This window comes from Ptychodera flava, chromosome 1 (genome assembly GCF_041260155.1).
Source record: "Ptychodera flava strain L36383 chromosome 1, AS_Pfla_20210202, whole genome shotgun sequence".
Classification (NCBI taxonomy): domain Eukaryota; kingdom Metazoa; phylum Hemichordata; class Enteropneusta; family Ptychoderidae; genus Ptychodera; species Ptychodera flava.
This window is the reverse complement of record NC_091928.1, coordinates 44,336,068-44,353,715: the sequence shown is the minus strand read 5'-3', so window position 1 is coordinate 44,353,715 and position 17,648 is coordinate 44,336,068. Positions and strand designations below refer to the sequence as shown.

Genomic DNA, 17,648 nt, shown 5'->3' with positions numbered 1-17,648 from the left:
CCGTTCACCCCCGGAAGTCACGTGTTCATCTGAGGTCATCCCGGTCTGCTGCTTAAAACGGCAATTCATTTTGCTTCACCATTTCAGTACACTCACATTACACAGGATGTTTTGTCAAGCAGAAGCAACAGTGCAGTGTCTCATAAAAGAGAAGTAAGCTTTAAGAAATTAGGTCAATAGCGGGTGGACGAGATTACAGCTGGAAACCCCATACAAGAGAATAAAGGTTCAAATAAGTAACCACCTATACATACACTGATGAACAAGGAATAGAGCGAGGCCAAGTACATCGATATGAATAAAAATTAATATATTTCAACTGCCTTAGAGGACAGTGACGCAAAGACTTCACTTTATACAGGGCAAGATATCCTATTGCAACTTGAGTTATATCAACAGTCTACTCAAGAAACGAACACATCTAGCGGCTGTATTTTAATAGTAGTTTTAGTAAGATGTAATGAGACAGTATCACTATTGCCAGACTATAATGTTTGTGTTGAATAAACACGTGGTGTGCTCTATGCACAGAGTGCTGTGTGTAGCCCAGACACTGGAACGGTGATTCAAGAAGAAGCACAATGTAATATTGCTGGATCGAACGGAGGTTTGTATTCTCCGTTTGCTTGTAATGAATGGAGCCTTTCCTTAGGTACGTTTTAGTATCTCGACTTACTTTTGATCTTTGTGAAGAGTTGACACAACCTACTGTATTTTTAAAACCAAAACAAATTCGATGCTCTCTGCAACATGACAGGGATGCTGTGTGGGCGATGATTGAATTGTGATATTATCATCCACAGTTATGAAGCATGGCAAGGTTCCATCGACACTGCACTAGGTTTGTAAAGGCCTACTTGGAGCTAAGCTAGGATCAGTTGAACACTTTTTGGCAGTCACTCTCTTCAGCTTTTGACAGGGGTCCAGAAGACGATAAAGTTTCCCTGGACGCCGACTGCTAATCATTCACTAGAGCTTCTCCCGAACATGGGAAATGTGTAAAATGATATGAAAAACCCCCACAAACTGTTGCACTCGTAGTCAGGGGAATTACAAGTTGAGGTACCAGTCTGGATGATAATGCTTTCAGTAACTGAAGTCAACACACCAAGATGTAGATTGTAGCATAACTTTAAAACTTAATTACGAGATGGCAAACGTAACATTCAGCGTCTCAGGTCTTAGTCGTCAATGTACATTCGCTACAAAACTATATATGATTCTAAACTTACGTAACTACAAAATTATGATCTTTATTCAATGGTCATCACTTGGAACTTTTCCCGCCAGTCTTTGATTGTTTCCTAAGATAAAACAATAGCTCATCATGGAATATCCTGTACCCGATTGTTCTCATAGAAATTTTAACCGATAATTGATTAAAAGTATGACGCTATCTCCTGTCTCCTTCTTGTACGATCTTCCACCAACCTTCACACGCCTTGTCCACGTGAGGGACGCTTCGAGATAAAATCTCTACACGGGAGGGCGTTAAAATACCATATACTTTCAATAAGCAGAGAATCTAGAGTTCAGTATGGTGGTAATAGTTTCACTCAAAGAATGAAGGGAGTACGTATTTGGAGTAAAATCTCAACTTTGCTTTTAGCAATATGAATTAATTTAAATGGAATTCAATATCTCATTTGAAACTAGAGCCTGTGTAGCAAAAAGTCTTTAGTTTTCTTTAGTATATTTATACTCATCCTTAAATAGCAGGAATTGAAAGGACGACATAAAAATGATTCCAAAAAGTTAGTCAAGTTATGATAAGCAAAACTGAAGTGACTCATATTTAGAATGTAATTACGTCATCGCCACACAAAATTGTCGCATTGGTTATCGGTATTTAAAGAATGAAAGGTGGAAGTTTTTAATTTTTAAGGACGATTTCGTTGTCTTTCGTTCAAATTATCAATAATTTTTTTTGAGAATGTTTTATTTCACTTAAAAATCTGATATCTAGAAATCAGGTATTGAATACTGACGGGTCTAAGTTTCTTTGGGATGATCTTACAATCATATTTCCAAGTGATGAAGAATCAAGTTGATTCATTTGTTGCCAAATATTTGTTACCAATTTTCTCGTTATTTTTTTTGCCAAAACATTATGTCTCACAGAACTGCTGGTTTAATAGCCTTAAATGTTATGGATTGGTTCCTAGACATGGGTAGGTTCCTAGACATGTTTCATTAACACGATTGGAACTAATTTGGGATAATTGGATGGGGAAGTAAGGTCGTTTTAACCTGCTAAGCTCATCTGGTTTTCTTTTTAAGTTACTCATGTTTTTATGAGTAATTTGTAATATTGCAACATACAGCTATATGGCACCTAACACTTTTTGAGAAATTTGAAAAATATGAAGATCCAATTATCCCAAATTAGTTCCAATCGTGTTCATTCTAATTTGTGAAGATTATTATGGCATCTGCATATCTGCACATTCGTAGGACAATTTTCTCGTTTTTTGAACAAAGTATGCTCATGAACACCAATGTGGTCCAGCTTTCAAATTAAATTAACTGATTCCCAAGGACGTTATTTTATGTTTCGAGTAAGCGACGACGAAAATTGCAGATGAATGCTTTCTTATTTTCAGTCAGAAAATTTAAACAAATATTGTCGTGCGTCAGCTTTAATTATTGACGGTCCCTTTGGATCAACTTTAATATGTAGTCAGCAATCATGAACCTCAACCCGGAAGTCACATGTTCATTTTCAAGGTCAACAAGGGTCAGAGTAACCCGCTGCTCAATCTTGTCGGCTCCGTCTAAATGTTGTATTCATGTGTTAAGGTGTCCGTTTTCTTGTCGTAAAATACTCTGATCATTTGTGAGGACCAGAAAAATCTGAAAAATCTCTGCTGTATCACCACAGAAACGTTGCAGGTAGGGGTACCCATGTAAGTGATGACTGAACTGTCGTTGGTCCGAAACAAAGCAACATGAACTTCTCCACCGATACTGGAATCAAATATGCGGAGCTACGCAAGAATCAGTTGGACACTTGTTGGCAGTGGCTGTCGTCAGGTTTGGACTGGGGTCCTGATGACGTGGTCCTGGACATAGGCTGTGGAACGGGGGCCTACACAAAGCTTCTTGTGGACCGGGGAAATATTAAATCGATATCAGGTATAGTACAGATAATGGTTTAGCTACTTAACTTTATAATAAATACCTATTACCTGGTCATAAGGGTTGAAGCGCCCGTCCATAACCCCGAGGGGTCGTCCGTTACCAGAAACACATCGCTACTCCCCGAGGCCGAGGGGAATAGCGATGTGTTTCTTGTAATGCACCTGGATGACAAACGTACCCAGTGCAAAGAAACCGCTGGTGCATCTTTTCTCGACCGTGCCATTGAAGCTTGATCTTATTTACGAAGGTCACATTGACCTTGCTGTGGCGCGACAGAAGAATAGTGGACATACTTTTGGTTTATGGATATATATATATATATATATATATATATATATATATATATATATATATATATATATATATATATATATATATATATATATATATATAAAGGTAAACCTGCGATGTACAGATAGCTCCCAGTGTTGTTCGTAGCGTGGTTGGTAATAGCGGATGAATAAATTTGCACACGTCTACTGATCTGGTTGTACATTTTCTGTTTATTCTGTCGGTAATTTTGACACAACGTTTCGTCCTAAAAGTAGGACTTCATCAGGTTGAAGATGACTACTATACTATATGACTACATATGTGGGGAGTACCACTTTAATGTAAACGGTATGCATATTCTTCCAGTTCGTGGTCTAAAATTAACTGTCCTTTGCCACATAACACAGCAAGTGGAGTGTCCCTACAGTGCAGGTGGGGTATTGCCTACTTACCGCTCTACGCATATCCATGTAAATACACACATGAATGCATTAAACCCATAACCCATCCATACATCTGCTTATACATTATCAACATATACCAATATACCATATATACAACATTGGCTTACATTGTGCTTTCAGTTGTATATAGGATGAAGAGGTTAAGTTCGGGATATCCGCAGAAAGCTCTTTCAATTAAATTGATTACATCAATCACATTTCAACCTCAGGTTATGACAAAAGTAGAGACTTTATCGACGTTGCAAGACAGGTCAACTTCGAAGACGGGAAAACTACCTATGAAGTAGCAGACGCAACCGATACTTCGACTCTGAAACCAGAATGGAAGAGTGTCTTCACTAAAGCCATATCGATTGGAGTGTTCCAGTTCATTGAGGACAAGAAAGCTTTCTTCAAAAATGTCTACATGTGCCTGAAACCAGGTGGGCACCTTTTGATGAGATTTCAGCATTTTAATGCGCTTGGAACTGGAACTCTTGAAATAATGAAACAGTACATGTCAGACCATCCAAAGTGGAAACCATTGACTAAGGTATTGTAACATGTATGTAAATAATAGAACGGTTCCACCAATCAGGTTTTGTAATCTTAATTTGCAGTGCTTTTATCTTACGTTACGTCACAGGCACAAGGTGTGTGCATACATCAGATCACGGTTTGGTACCTAATTGTTTGGTAGCCTACCATCATGAGAATTGTCTTGAAGGTATACTTTCTTTTCTGCTTTTCGTGTAAATTAAATTCCAGGCCAGTGTGAAAGAAAAACCCAACATGAAAGTATACATGCCTAAACAACGAACAACCACTGACAAAATCAAATGTAAAGAACGTGGATAAAACTCCAGCTCTTGAACCGGTTTCAACTCAAGGATTCGGTCGTGTAGGGATGCTCTGCTATCTCCAATAGGGTTGGGTTGACGGAGCACCCATAACGAGACTGAATCTTTCAGTGGATAACTGGATATTCAATTTCCTTGCAAATTTGAAAAAGACGTAAAACTATTCTTTATAATTTTCTATTTGTTGTGGTCAGAGAGAGAGAGAGAGAGAGAGAGAGGAGGAGAGAGAGAGAGAGAGAGAGAGAGAGAGAGAGAGAGAGAGAGAGAGAGAGAGAGAGAGAGAGAGAGAGATTTGTATTAATTAAAAACACGAACGGAAATATACAATCTTACATAAATGTATTATTCTATAAATGAATTGAAAATTTGACATTTCCATTTGACAGATTCCTCTCTTTACTATTAGGATTATACTTATGATATTGATGTCGCATTGTTGTTTCGAGGAACCAGAAATCAACTGGAACGGCTTGTTATAGAGTGTGGATTTTCCGAAGTTAATGTCGAAGAAGGGGGCAGATATTTGTATGGAAACCACAATGAAGAGGAATTCAAGGGTAAGGAAATGTCAATCCACAATCTGTGGGAATATCAAAAAGAATGAATTACACATATTACTTGCTGCATTGTTGACTGTTCATTAGTTTGTAAAGTCCTGTGTAAGACCAGGTCGGCTAAGAAAAAAACAACTTGCATACTGCATATCAGAGAAAGTATCTATCAGGAAGGATATACTGTAAGTTGACAGTTAGTTCTTCTAAAGACGCCATTTTGGTAGCTTGTGTTGCTTCAGTGTGGTACTTCTTGAGCACCTCGCCCAATACAAATATTCTTTCGAGTAAAGTTAATCTTGGCCTGACGGACTTTCTTTTGCAGACATGATTGAGGTCCTGTTTGGACAAATCCAACACATACCACCCGACAGAAAGCAAGAATTTATCGAGGACGCATATCAGAAGCTTGTTGAAATCAACCATAGAGACGAGAAAAAACAGACTGTGCATCAAAGGTCTGTTCTGGTTTCTCACCGCTAAAAAATAGAATCAGACAATAAGAATTATACTGTAGCAGATCCATAGATAGAAATATTTGCCTTCGGAATTTCCTCGAGGAGTTTCAAATTCAGGCTTTAGCTTTGCATTACTCAACATGTTACCGAGGAAATAAGATAATTCTTTGCTGTACTGTGTCTTGTCTTGTCTTGTCTTTATTTCGTAGTAGTAGGTGTCAGTTTTGTGATATCCTTGCCTGCTACATGTCTTCAAACCTCATGCTATCCCCTGCAGAGTGTCGTACATTAACACTGTTATTTTGAATGTGACTACAATTTTACGTGGAATTACCTGTTTCGTATTGTATGGTTGGTATATGACACGAGTCTTTGTAAACGAAGAAAAAGTCTTTTCCCTTGCGTAAGAAAAGGCAAAGGAGTATAGTAATTTTATAACATTTAAACACGGTTGGAAATAATTTAGGAGAAATGCATCTTTTAATTTATGAAGTTTATAAAAAGTGTTCGGCGCCCTATGGCCAAAATTGCGATATTATAATCACCTATAAAAACAACTGAATTGCAAAAAAAAAGACAAGTAGATGAGATTAAGTTTGCTGATTAGACCAATACTACATTCTCGTATTTAGAATATTTTCCACACAGTTGCTTCGTTCTGTTGTTCCTTTGAAGTTTTACCAGACTTGCAAACTTCGGCTCTTTCATTGTTACCCGCAAAGGGGGCGGATGCCAGAGGGACAGGCTAAATGTGATGCTAAAAACAGGAGTATCCTAAGCTTCACCTAATGGAATAACGCCACGATTTTGATTCACTGTAGAGTGGCACTATTTTGGCGTACCACACAAGACACCATGGGCATTTGTGTCATGTGACCATTTCAAGTGACACTCCAGTAAATAATGGGAGCAATTAGGGAGCCTTCAGTAATATAGGTGGGGTGGGTTGGGGGAATTGGAGAGGGTCACTTTTTATAAATCTTTTCTGGGGAGGGTCACATTTGACAGAAGCTGACATTACGGTCAAACCTTCGATTGTCCATATGATATTTCCTCAATAGGAAATCTTCGACGAAATACAATGATTCTTTTAAATACGTCCACGTTGTCGACAAGTGTCTTAAGCAAAGAAGATGCGAGGGTATCCTACATAAAACACCTTGGACAGTCAAAACTGATGACAGGTAAGAGACAAAAACATACGGGACTGGTGGCAAAGTGTATATCAATTATAAACGTTTATAAATGCACACGTTTTATAATGAAAAATAATTGTCCATGGTTCTCTGACAGACTACCATGTATAGCAATTTAACATTTCAGTGAAATTCCAAAATCCAATTTCTTGTACACACATGCATGTTTTACTTTTCACTTCCCACAAATATATATAAATGTACAGGTATAGCTTATTTTGCGGTGGGAAATTGTCAATAGTTTTCCTGATCGACTCTCAATATTATTAGGATTTGATATTTTGGGTGAAGCACTACATCAGTAACATCTTGCCTTCTTTTAGTTGCGCATAATATAGTGACCCTCCCGCAAATGTATAATCCTTCAAAAACGCTGGCGTGCTAAATTGCAACCTCCCCCCCGTAATTTATGTCCGTAACCTACATAACAACCAAACCAATTTTTATGTAAATTAGATGAAACTGGCTCACATCCCCGGGGAGAATACTGCAGCGATTGGGGAGGGGGAGGGTCAATTTTTAGAATGTCGGAGAATGAGGAGGGTACCGGTCACATTTTAGACAGGAGGTCAGAGTGAGAGTCACATATTACAGTACAGGTGCGCACAGAGTTCCCCCGGCCCACCCAACTGTAATTACTGGAAGCTCCCTCAATGACAAAGTGGTGATGTTAATTTTGACCAGGATCACTTTTTGTCGATGTTTCTGAAAGAGTGGTCGATGTCTTGAACTATACAAATATGATCAATGATATAACTCTGTAATCAAAACCCATACATTCGCATCAGAGAGGTATGTGTTGATCTTTTATTGGGAAGGTACTTTATCTGTAAATTATATTACTATGCCCTGCCGTCGCATTTTGATTGGTCGAGCTGAACCACATGACTGACCACAAATACACAGTAATTATTTGATTATATGCCCGTGAATATGAAGATTAACAGCCAGAAGTATCGTAACTTTACACCTTAAACGTAAATCATAATCAATCACAAAATAAAATGGAGTACTTTTTGGCCAAGTTGAGATACTTTTTTCCGAGTTTTCTTGGGTTCGTTGATAATATAATGGAAATAACAGACTCGCCTGACCATTAACGTTTATTTATGGGCGCGGGCTCGAAGAAAGCCAAAATTAACGGGCTCGGCAAGCCTCGCCTGTTAATTTTGGCTTTCCTCTCGCCCTTGCCCATAAATATACGTTAATGGTCAGCGCGTCGCCCGTTATTTCTATAATAATTAGTTTACACATTTAAACACGTTTTACAGGGTCGAGCATGCACATATACATGTAAGCTTAATTACAACACGCCTGGATATACACGTATGCATGGACGCCGCCATGATTTAAAATATGTATACGTCTCGTGCAACAGGCATACAAGCGCACGTATTACATGTACTCATGTACTGATACATCATTGTCTCTCTGCATTGACATATCATGCAGGACATACAAATGACATTGGTGAACGGACTGTTTGCAGACAGCTCTGAACATTCTTGCAGTTTCTGCTCAAGATACATTTCAACACGGGACACACAAGCTCGTACGCGAAAACACACACGCACAAATACTATACATTGTCAACGCTGGCGGCGATACAAGAATTGGGTTGCTGAAAACATAAGCTTACACGTCGCCTGTTAGTCGCCTGTTCAGTTGAGACCCCCTTACGAAGAAAAATGTTTGACACACTACAACTTTCTATTGGCGAAAAAAAATCAACTTGTCATTTCTCACTATTACTTTACGTCTTTTCAGTCGCTCTTCATCTTTTTCGTCTCCGTGCTTTGTGGTCTTTCTATTCTCGATGAATGCGAAGATAGTGTTGCTCGTTTGCAACAAAGTCACACTTGTCATCAGACAGCTGAAAGCCACATACAAATACTTGCATACAATCTAAGTCATTAGTCTTTCCTCTTTTTCTTGATTCTCTCTATCGTTCTGCTTTCCTTTCTGCTTCATGTACTAGTGAGTCGTGCCTCTCCTGATAAGACTTTTGAGTTGAACTAGCCCTGCGTACAGGTCTGTGTGTTCCCGGCGTTATACGGCTGTGGTTGAGGCCGTATAACGCCGGGAACACACAGGCCTGTACGCTGCGCGCTGCAGGGCTAAGTTGAACCCGTCTGACATCCACAACTGCTTGTCTCCGCCTATTCCTCGTTGTTCGACATTTGGACAAGAACAAGGTAGGGAAGTAATGCGATTTTGATGCACGCTAAATAAAATGAGTTGTTGTCCCTTTAGTTATTCCGATAATGTCAAAAGTCTACTAAAAACGAACACATCTTGGGGATGTATTTTAATAAGTAGTTTTAGTAAGATCTAGTGAGACAGTATTACTTTTGCCAGACTGTGAGTATAATGTTTCTTTGAATAAACACATGTTGTGCTATTGCACACAGCGTGGTAGACCAGACACTGGAACGGTGATGCAAAAAAGAAACAGCCTGTAATATTGCCGGATCGAACGATTGTTTGTAGTGTTGTTTTCTCCGTTTGCTTGTAATGTATAGAGCCTTTCCTTCGGTACATTTTAGTGTCTCGACTTATTTTTGTCATTTGTGAAGAGTTGAGACATGCTCTCTGCAACATGTCAGGATGCTCTGTGAGGTGACTGAATTGTGTGATATTATCATCCACAGTTATGAAGCATGGCAAGGTTCCATCGACACTGCACTAGGTTTGTAAAGGCCTACTTGGAGCTAAGCTAGGATCAGTTGAACACTTTTTGGCAGTCACTCTCTTCAGCTTTTGACAGGGGTCCAGAAGACGATAAAGTTTCCCTGGACGCCGACTGCTAATCATTCACTAGAGCTTCTCCCGAACAAGGAAAATGTTTAAGGAGGCGTTGCACTTACAACCAAAACAACGTTTTTAAAGAAATATTTCTCATCAAAAATGATATGAAAAACCCCCACAAACTGTTGCACTCGTAGTCAGGGGAATTACAAGTTGAGGTACCAGTCTGGATGATAATGCTTTCAGTAACTGAAGTCAACACACCAAGAGATGTAGATTGTAGCATAACCTTAAAACTTCATTACGAGATGGCAAAGCACAGTCCTGGACCGTGGGCAAACGTAACATTCTGCGTCTCAGGTCTTAGTCGTCACTGTACATTCGCTACAAAACTACAAAATTATGATCGTTATACAATGGTCATCACTTGGAACTTTTCCCGCCAGTCTTTGATTGTTTCCTAAGATAAAACAATAGCTCATCATGGAATATCCTGTACCCGATTGTTCTCATAGAAATTTTAACCAATAATTGATTAAAAGTATGACGCTATCTCCTATCTCCTTCTCGTACAATCTTCCACCAACCTTCACACGCCTTGGCCACGTGGAGGGACGCTTTGAGGTAATTCTCTACAAGGGAGGGCGTTAAGATACCAAAAAGTTTCAAAAAGCTGAGAATCTAGAGTTCAGTATGGTGGTAATAGTTTCACTCAAAGGTTGAAGTGAGTACGTATTTGGAGTGAAAACTCAACTTTGCTTTTAGCAATATGAATTAATTTAAATGGACTTCAATATCTCATTTGAAACTAGAGCCTGTGTAGCAAAGTCTTAAATTTTCTTTTGTATATGTATACTCATCCTTAAATGGCAGGAATTGAAAGAACGACATAAAAATTATTCCAAAAAGTTAATCAGATTATGATAAGCAAAACTGAAGTGACTCATATTTAGAATGTAATTACGTCATCGCCATATAAATTTGTCACATTGGTTAACAGTGTTTAAAGAATGAAAGATGGTATTTTTTAATTTTTAAAGGACGACTTCGTTGTCTTTCGTTCAAATTATCGCACAATTTAAATATTTTTGTTGAGAACTTTTTTTTCACTTCACTTAAAAATCTGATGTCTAGAAATCAGATATCGAATCCTGACGGATCTAAGTTTCTTTGGGATGATCTTATTATCATATTTCTAAGTGATGAAGAATCAAGTTGATTCATTTGTTGCCAAACATTTGTTGCCAATTTTCTAGTTCATTTTTTTTGCCAAAACATAATGTCTCGCAGAACTGCTGGTTTGTTATGGATTGGTTCCTAGACATGGATAGCTAGACATGTTTCATTAACACAATTGGAACTAATTTGGGATAATTGCATGGGGAAGTAAGGTCGTTTTAACCTGCAAATATAAGCTCATCTGGTTTTCTTTTTAAGTTACTCACTTGTTTTTATGAGAAATTTGTAATATTGCAACATACAGCTATATGGCGCCTAACAATTTTGAAGAAATTTGAAAAATATGAAGACCCAATTATCCCAAATTAGTTCCAATCGTGTTCATTCTAATTTGTGAAGATGATTATGGCATCTGCATATCTGCACATTCGTAGGACAATTTTCTCGGTTTTCGAACAAAATATGCTCATGAACACTAATGTGGTCTAGCTTTCAAATTTAGTTAACTGATTCCAAAGGACGCTGTTTTCTGTTTCGAGTAAGCCACGACGAAAATTGCATATGAATGCTGTCTTATTTTCAGTCAGAAGATTTAAACAAATATTGTCGTGCGTCAGCTTTAATTATTGACGGTCCCTTAGGATCAACTTTGATATGTAGTCAGCAATCATGAACCTAACCGGAAGTCACATGTTTATTTTCAAGGTCAACAAGGGTCAGAGTAACCCGCTGCTCAATCTTGTCGGCTCCGTCTAAATGTTGTAGTCCTGTGTTAAGGTGGCGTCTGTCTTCTTGTCGTAAAATACTCTGATCATTTTTGAGGACCAGACAAATCTCTGCTGTATCACCATAGAAACGTTGCAGGTAGGGGTACCCATGTAAGTGATGACTGAACTGTCGTTGGTCCGAAACAAAGCAACATGAACTTCTCCACCGATACTGGAATCAAATATGCGGAGCTACGCAAGAATCAGTTGGACACTTGTTGGCAGTGGCTGTCGTCAGGTTTGGACTGGGGTCCTGATGACGTGGTCCTGGACATAGGCTGTGGAACGGGGGCCTACACAAAGCTTCTTGTGGACCGGGGAAATATTAAATCGATAACAGGTATAGTACAGATAATGGTTTAGCTACTTAACTTTATAATAAATACCTATTACCTGGTCATAAGGGTTGAAGCGCCCGTCCATAACCCCGAGGGGTCGTCCGTTACCAGAAACACATCGCTACTCCCCGAGGCCGAGGGGAATAGCGATGTGTTTCTTGTAATGCACCTGGATGACAAACGTACCCAGTGCAAAGAAACCGCTGGTGCATCTTTTCTCGACCGTGCCATTGAAGCTTGATCTTATTTACGAAGGTCACATTGACCTTGCTGTGGCGCGACAGAAGAATAGTGGACATACTTTTGGTTTATGGAGATATATATATATATATATATATATATATATATATATATATATATATATATAAGTAAACCTGCGATGTACAGATAGCTCCCAGTGTTGTTCGTAGCGTGGTTTGGTAATAGCGGATGAATAAATTTGCACACGTCTACTGATCTGGTTGTACATTTTCTGTTTATTCTGTCGGTAATTTTGACACAACGTTTCGTCCTAAAAGTAGGACTTCATCAGGTTGAAGATGACTACTATACTATATGACTACATATGTGGGGAGTACCACTTTAATGTAAACGGTATGCATATTCTTCCAGTTCGTGGTCTAAAATTAACTGTCCTTTGCCACATAACACAGCAAGTGGAGTGTCCCTACAGTGCAGGTGGGGTATTGCCTACTTACCGCTCTACGCATATCCATGTAAATACACACATGAATGCATTAAACCCATAACCCATCCATACATCTGCTTATACATTTATCAACATATACCAATATATACAACATTGGCTTACATTGTGCTTTCAGTTGTATATAGGATGAAGAGGTTAAGTTCGGGATATCCGCAGAAAGCTCTTTCAATTAAATTGATTACATCAATCACATTTCAACCTCAGGTTATGACAAAAGTAGAGACTTTATCGACGTTGCAAGACAGGTCAACTTCGAAGACGGGAAAACTACCTATGAAGTAGCAGACGCAACCGATACTTCGACTCTGAAACCAGAATGGAAGAGTGCCTTCACTAAAGCCATATCGATTGGAGTGTTCCAGTTCATTGAGGACAAGAAAGCTTTCTTCAAAAATGTCTACATGTGCCTGAAACCAGGTGGGCACCTTTTGATGAGATTTCAGCATTTTAATGCGCTTGGAACTGGAACTCTTGAAATAATGAAACAGTACATGTCAGACCATCCAAAGTGGAAACCATTGACTAAGGTATTGTAACATGTATGTAAATAATAGAACGGTTCCACCAATCAGGTTTTTTAATCTTAATTTGCAGTGCTTTTATCTTACGTTACGTCACACGCACAAGTTGTGTGCATACATCAGATCACGGTTGTTCAATACTGATTGTTTGGTAGCCTACCATCATGAGAATTGTCTGGAAGTTATACTTTGTTTTCTGCATCACGTTTCAATTAAATTCTAGGCCCGTGCGAAAGAAAAACCCCACATGAAAGTAGACATGTCTAAACAACGAACAACCACTGACAAAATCAAATGTAAAGAACGTGGATAAAATTCCAGTTCTTGAACTGGTTTCAACTCAAGGATTCGGTCGTGTAGGGATGCTCTGCTATCTCCGATAGGGTTGGGTTGACGGAGCACTCATAAAGAGACTGAATCTTTCAGTCGATAACTGGATATTCAAGTTCCTTGCAAATTTGAAAAAGACGTAAAACTATTCTTTATAATTTCTATTTGTTGTGGTCAGAGAGAGAGAGAGAGAGAGAGAGAGAGAGAGAGAGAGAGAGAGAGGAGAGAGAGAGAGAGAGAGAGAGAGAGAGAGAGGAGAGAGAGAGAGGAGAGAGAGGAGAGAGAGAGAGAGAGAGATTTGTATTCATTAAAAACACGAACGGAAATATACAATCTTACATAAATGTTATTATTCTATAAATGAATTGAAAATTTGACATTTCCATTTGACAGATTCCTCTCTTTACTATTAGGATTATACTTATGATATTGATGTCGCATTGTTGTTTCGAGGAACCAGAAATCAACTGGAACGGCTTGTTATAGAGTGTGGATTTTCCGAAGTTAATGTCGAAGAAGGGGGCAGATATTTGTATGGAAACCACAATAAAGAGGAATTCAAGAGTAAGGAAATGTCAATCCACAATCTGTGGGAATTACAAAAAGAATGAATTACACATATTACTTGCTGCATTGTTGACTGTTCATTAGTTTGTAAAGTCCTGTGTAAGACCAGGTCGGCTAAGAACAAAACAACTTGCATACTGCATATCACAGAAAGTATCTATCAGGAAGGATATACTGTAAGTTGACAGTTAGTTCTTCTAAAGACGCCATTTTGGTAGCTAGTGTTGCTTCAGAGTGGTACTTCTTGAGCACCTCGCCCAATACAAATATTCTTTCGAGTAAAGTTAATCTTGGCCTGACGCACTTTTTTGCAGACATGATTGAGGTCCTGTTTGGACAAATCCAACACATACCACCCGACAGAAAGCAAGAATTTATCGAGGACGCATATCAGAAGCTTGTTGAAATCAACCATAGAGACGAAAAAGACAGACTGTGCATCAAAGGTCTGTTCTGGTTTCTCACCGCCAAAAAATAAAATCAGATAACAAGTAATTATACCGTAGCAGATCCATAGATAGCAATATTTGCTTTCGATACTCCTCGAGGAATTTTCAAAGTTAGGCTTTAGTATTGCATTTCTCAACATGTTACCATATTAGGAAATTAGATAATTATCTGTCTTCTGTGTCTCGTCTTGTCTTGTCTTTATTTCGTAGGAGTAGGTGTTAGTTTTGTGAGTTCCTCGCCTGCTACTGTCTTCAAACCTCATGCTATCCCCTGCAGAGTGTCGTACATTAACACTGTTATTTTTGAATGTGACTACAATTTTACGTGGAATTACCTGTTTCGTATTGTATGGTTGGTATATGACACGAGTCTTTGTAAACGAAGAAAAAAGTCTTTTCCCTTGCGTAAGAAAAGGCAAAGGAGTATAGTAATTTTATAACATTTAAACACGGTTGGAAATAATTTAGGAGAAATGCATCTTTTAATTATGAAGTTTATAAAAAGTGTTCGGCGCCCTATGGCCAAAATTGCGATATTATAAATCACCTATAAAAACAACTGAATTGCAAAAAAAAGACAAGTAGATGAGATTAAGTTTGCTGATTAGACCAATACTACATTCTCGTATTTAGAATATTTTCCACACAGTTGCTTCGTTCTGTTGTTCCTTTGAAGTTTTACCAGACTTGCAGACTTCGGCTCTTTCATTGTTACCGCAAAGGGGGCGGATGCCAGAGGGACAGGCTAAATGTGATGCTAAAAAACAGGAGTATCCTAAGCTTCACCTAATGGAATAACGCCACGATTTGATTCACTGTAGAGTGGCACTATTTTTGGCGTACCACACAAAGACACCATGGGCATTTGTGTCATGTGACCATTTCAAGTGACACTCCAGTAAATAATGGGAGCAATTAGGGAGCCTTCAGTAATATAGGTGGGGGTGGGTTGGGGGAATTGGTAGAGGGTCACTTTTTATAAATCTTTTCTGGGGAGGGTCACATTTGACAGAAGCTGACATTACGGTCAAACCTTCGATTGTCCATATGATATTTCCTCAATAGGAAATCTTCGACGAAATACAATGATTCTTTAAAATACATCCCCGTTTTCGACAAGTGTCACAAGCAAAGAAGATGCAAGGGTATCCTACATAAAACACCTTGAACAATCAAAACTGATGAAAGGCAAGAGACAAAAACATACGGGACAGGTGGCAAAGTCTATGTCAATTATAAACGTCTATAAATGCACAGATATTGCTAGTTTTACGTTTTATGATGGAAAATAATTGTTCATAGTTCTCTGACAGACTACCATGTATAGTGATTTAACATTTCGGTGAAATTGCAAAATCCAGTTTATTGTACACACATGCTTGTTTTACTTTCCACTTCCCACAAATATATATAAATGTACAGGTATAGCTTATTTTGCGGGGGGAAATTGTCAATAGTTTTCCTGATCGACTCTAAATATTATTAGGATTTGATATTTTGGGTGAAGCACTACATCAGTAAAATCTTGCCTTCTTTTAGTTGCGCATAATATAGTGACCCTCCCGCAAATGTATGATCCTTCAAAAATGATGGCGTGCTAAATTGCAGCCTCCCCCCGTAATTTCTGTCCGTAACCTACATAACAACCAAACCAATTTTTATGTAAATTAGATGAAACTGGTTCATATTCCTGGGGAGAATACTGCAGTGGTTGGGGAGGGGGGAGGGTCAATTTTTAGAATGTCGGAGAATGAGGAGGGTACCGGTCACATTTTAGACAGGAGGTCAGAGTGAGAGTCACATATTACAGTACAGGTGCGCACAGAATTCCCCGGCCCACCCAACTGTAATTACTGGAGGCTCCCTTCATGACAAAGTGGTGATGTTAATTTTGACCAGGATCACTTTTTGTCGATGTTTCTGAAAAGAGTGGTCGATGTATTGAACTATACAAATATGATCAATGATATAACTCTGTAATCAATACCCATACATTCGCATCAGAGAGGTATGTGTTGGTCTTTTATTAGGAAGGTACTTTATCTGTAAATTATATTACTATGCCCTGCCCGTCGCATTTTCATTGGTCGAGCTGAACCACATGACTGACCACAAATACACAGTAATTATTTGATTATATGCCCGTGAATATGAAGATTAACAGCCAGAAGTATCGTAACTTTACACCTTAAACGTAAATCATAATCAATCACAAAATAAAATGGAGTACTTTTTGGCCAAGTTGAGATACTTTTTTCTGAGTTTTCTTGGGTTCGTTGATAATATAATGGAAATAACAGACTCCGCCTGACCATTAACGTTTATTTATGGGCGCGGGCTCGAAGAAAGCCAAAATTAACGGCTCGGCAAGCCTCGCCTGTTAATTTTTGCTTTCCTCTCGCCCTTGCCCATAAATAAACGTTAATGGTCAGCGCGTCGCCCGTTATTTCTATAATAATTAGTTTACACATTTAAACACGTTTTACAGGGTCGAGCATGCACATATACATGTAAGCTTAATTACAACACGCCTGGATATACACGTATGCATGGACGTAGCCATGATTATAAATATGTATGCGTCTCCTGCAACAGGCACACAAGCTCACGTATTTAAATGTACACGCATCATAGTCCCTTTGCATGCATGGACGTATCATGCAGGACATACAAATGACATTGATGAACGGACTGTTAGCAGACAGCTCTAAACATTCTTCCAGTTTCCGCTCAAGATACAAATCAACAGGACACACAAGCTTGTACGCAAAAAACACACACGCACAAATACTATACACTGTCAACGCTGGCTCCGATACAAGAATTGTGTTGCTGTCAACATAAGCATACACGTCACCTGTCAAGTCGCCTGTTCAGTTGAGACCCCCTTACGAAGAAAAATGTTTGACACACTACAACTTTCTATTGGCGAAAAAAATCAACTTGTCATTTCTCACTGTAACTTTTCGTCTTTTCAATAGCTCTTCATCTTTTTCGTCTCCCTGCTTTGTGGTCTTTCTGTTCTCGATGAATGCGAAGATAGTGTTGCTCGTTTGCAGTAAAGTCACACTTGTTGTCATCAGACAGCTGAAAACCACATACAAATACTTGCATACAA

The 17,648-nt window shown here is 38.7% G+C and overlaps 1 protein-coding gene across 2 annotated transcripts; it reads left to right on the top strand.

The window, feature by feature from the left end:
• Nucleotides 1-11,613: 11,613 nt before the first annotated feature.
• LOC139138674 (malonyl-[acyl-carrier protein] O-methyltransferase-like) lies at nucleotides 11,614-14,680 on the top strand. Of its 2 annotated transcripts, none has more exons than XM_070707174.1 (4): nucleotides 11,614-11,956; nucleotides 12,868-13,080; nucleotides 13,968-14,078; nucleotides 14,396-14,680. In XM_070707174.1, exons 1-4 carry the CDS (start codon nucleotides 11,770-11,772, stop codon nucleotides 14,557-14,559), a joined length of 675 nt encoding a protein of 224 aa, XP_070563275.1. In that variant the 5' UTR covers nucleotides 11,614-11,769; the 3' UTR covers nucleotides 14,560-14,680. The 2 variants fall into 2 exon arrangements, with proteins under 2 accessions (XP_070563275.1, XP_070563266.1); XM_070707165.1 differs by having other exon boundaries at nucleotides 12,868-13,190; nucleotides 13,928-14,078.
• The last annotated feature ends 2,968 nt before the right edge of the window (nucleotides 14,681-17,648 follow it).

Bases quoted from the DNA above. Each gene is read 5' to 3' on its own strand.
- LOC139138674 (XM_070707165.1), top strand. From the start codon at position 11,770: ATGAACTTCTCCACCGATACTGGAATCAAATATGCGGAGCTACGCAAG. The intron at 11,957-12,867 runs GTATAGTACAGA...TTTCAACCTCAG, and splicing joins AAATATTAAATCGATAACAG to GTTATGACAAAAGTAGAGAC. The intron at 13,191-13,927 runs GTATTGTAACAT...CTTTACTATTAG, and splicing joins AGTGGAAACCATTGACTAAG to GATTATACTTATGATATTGA.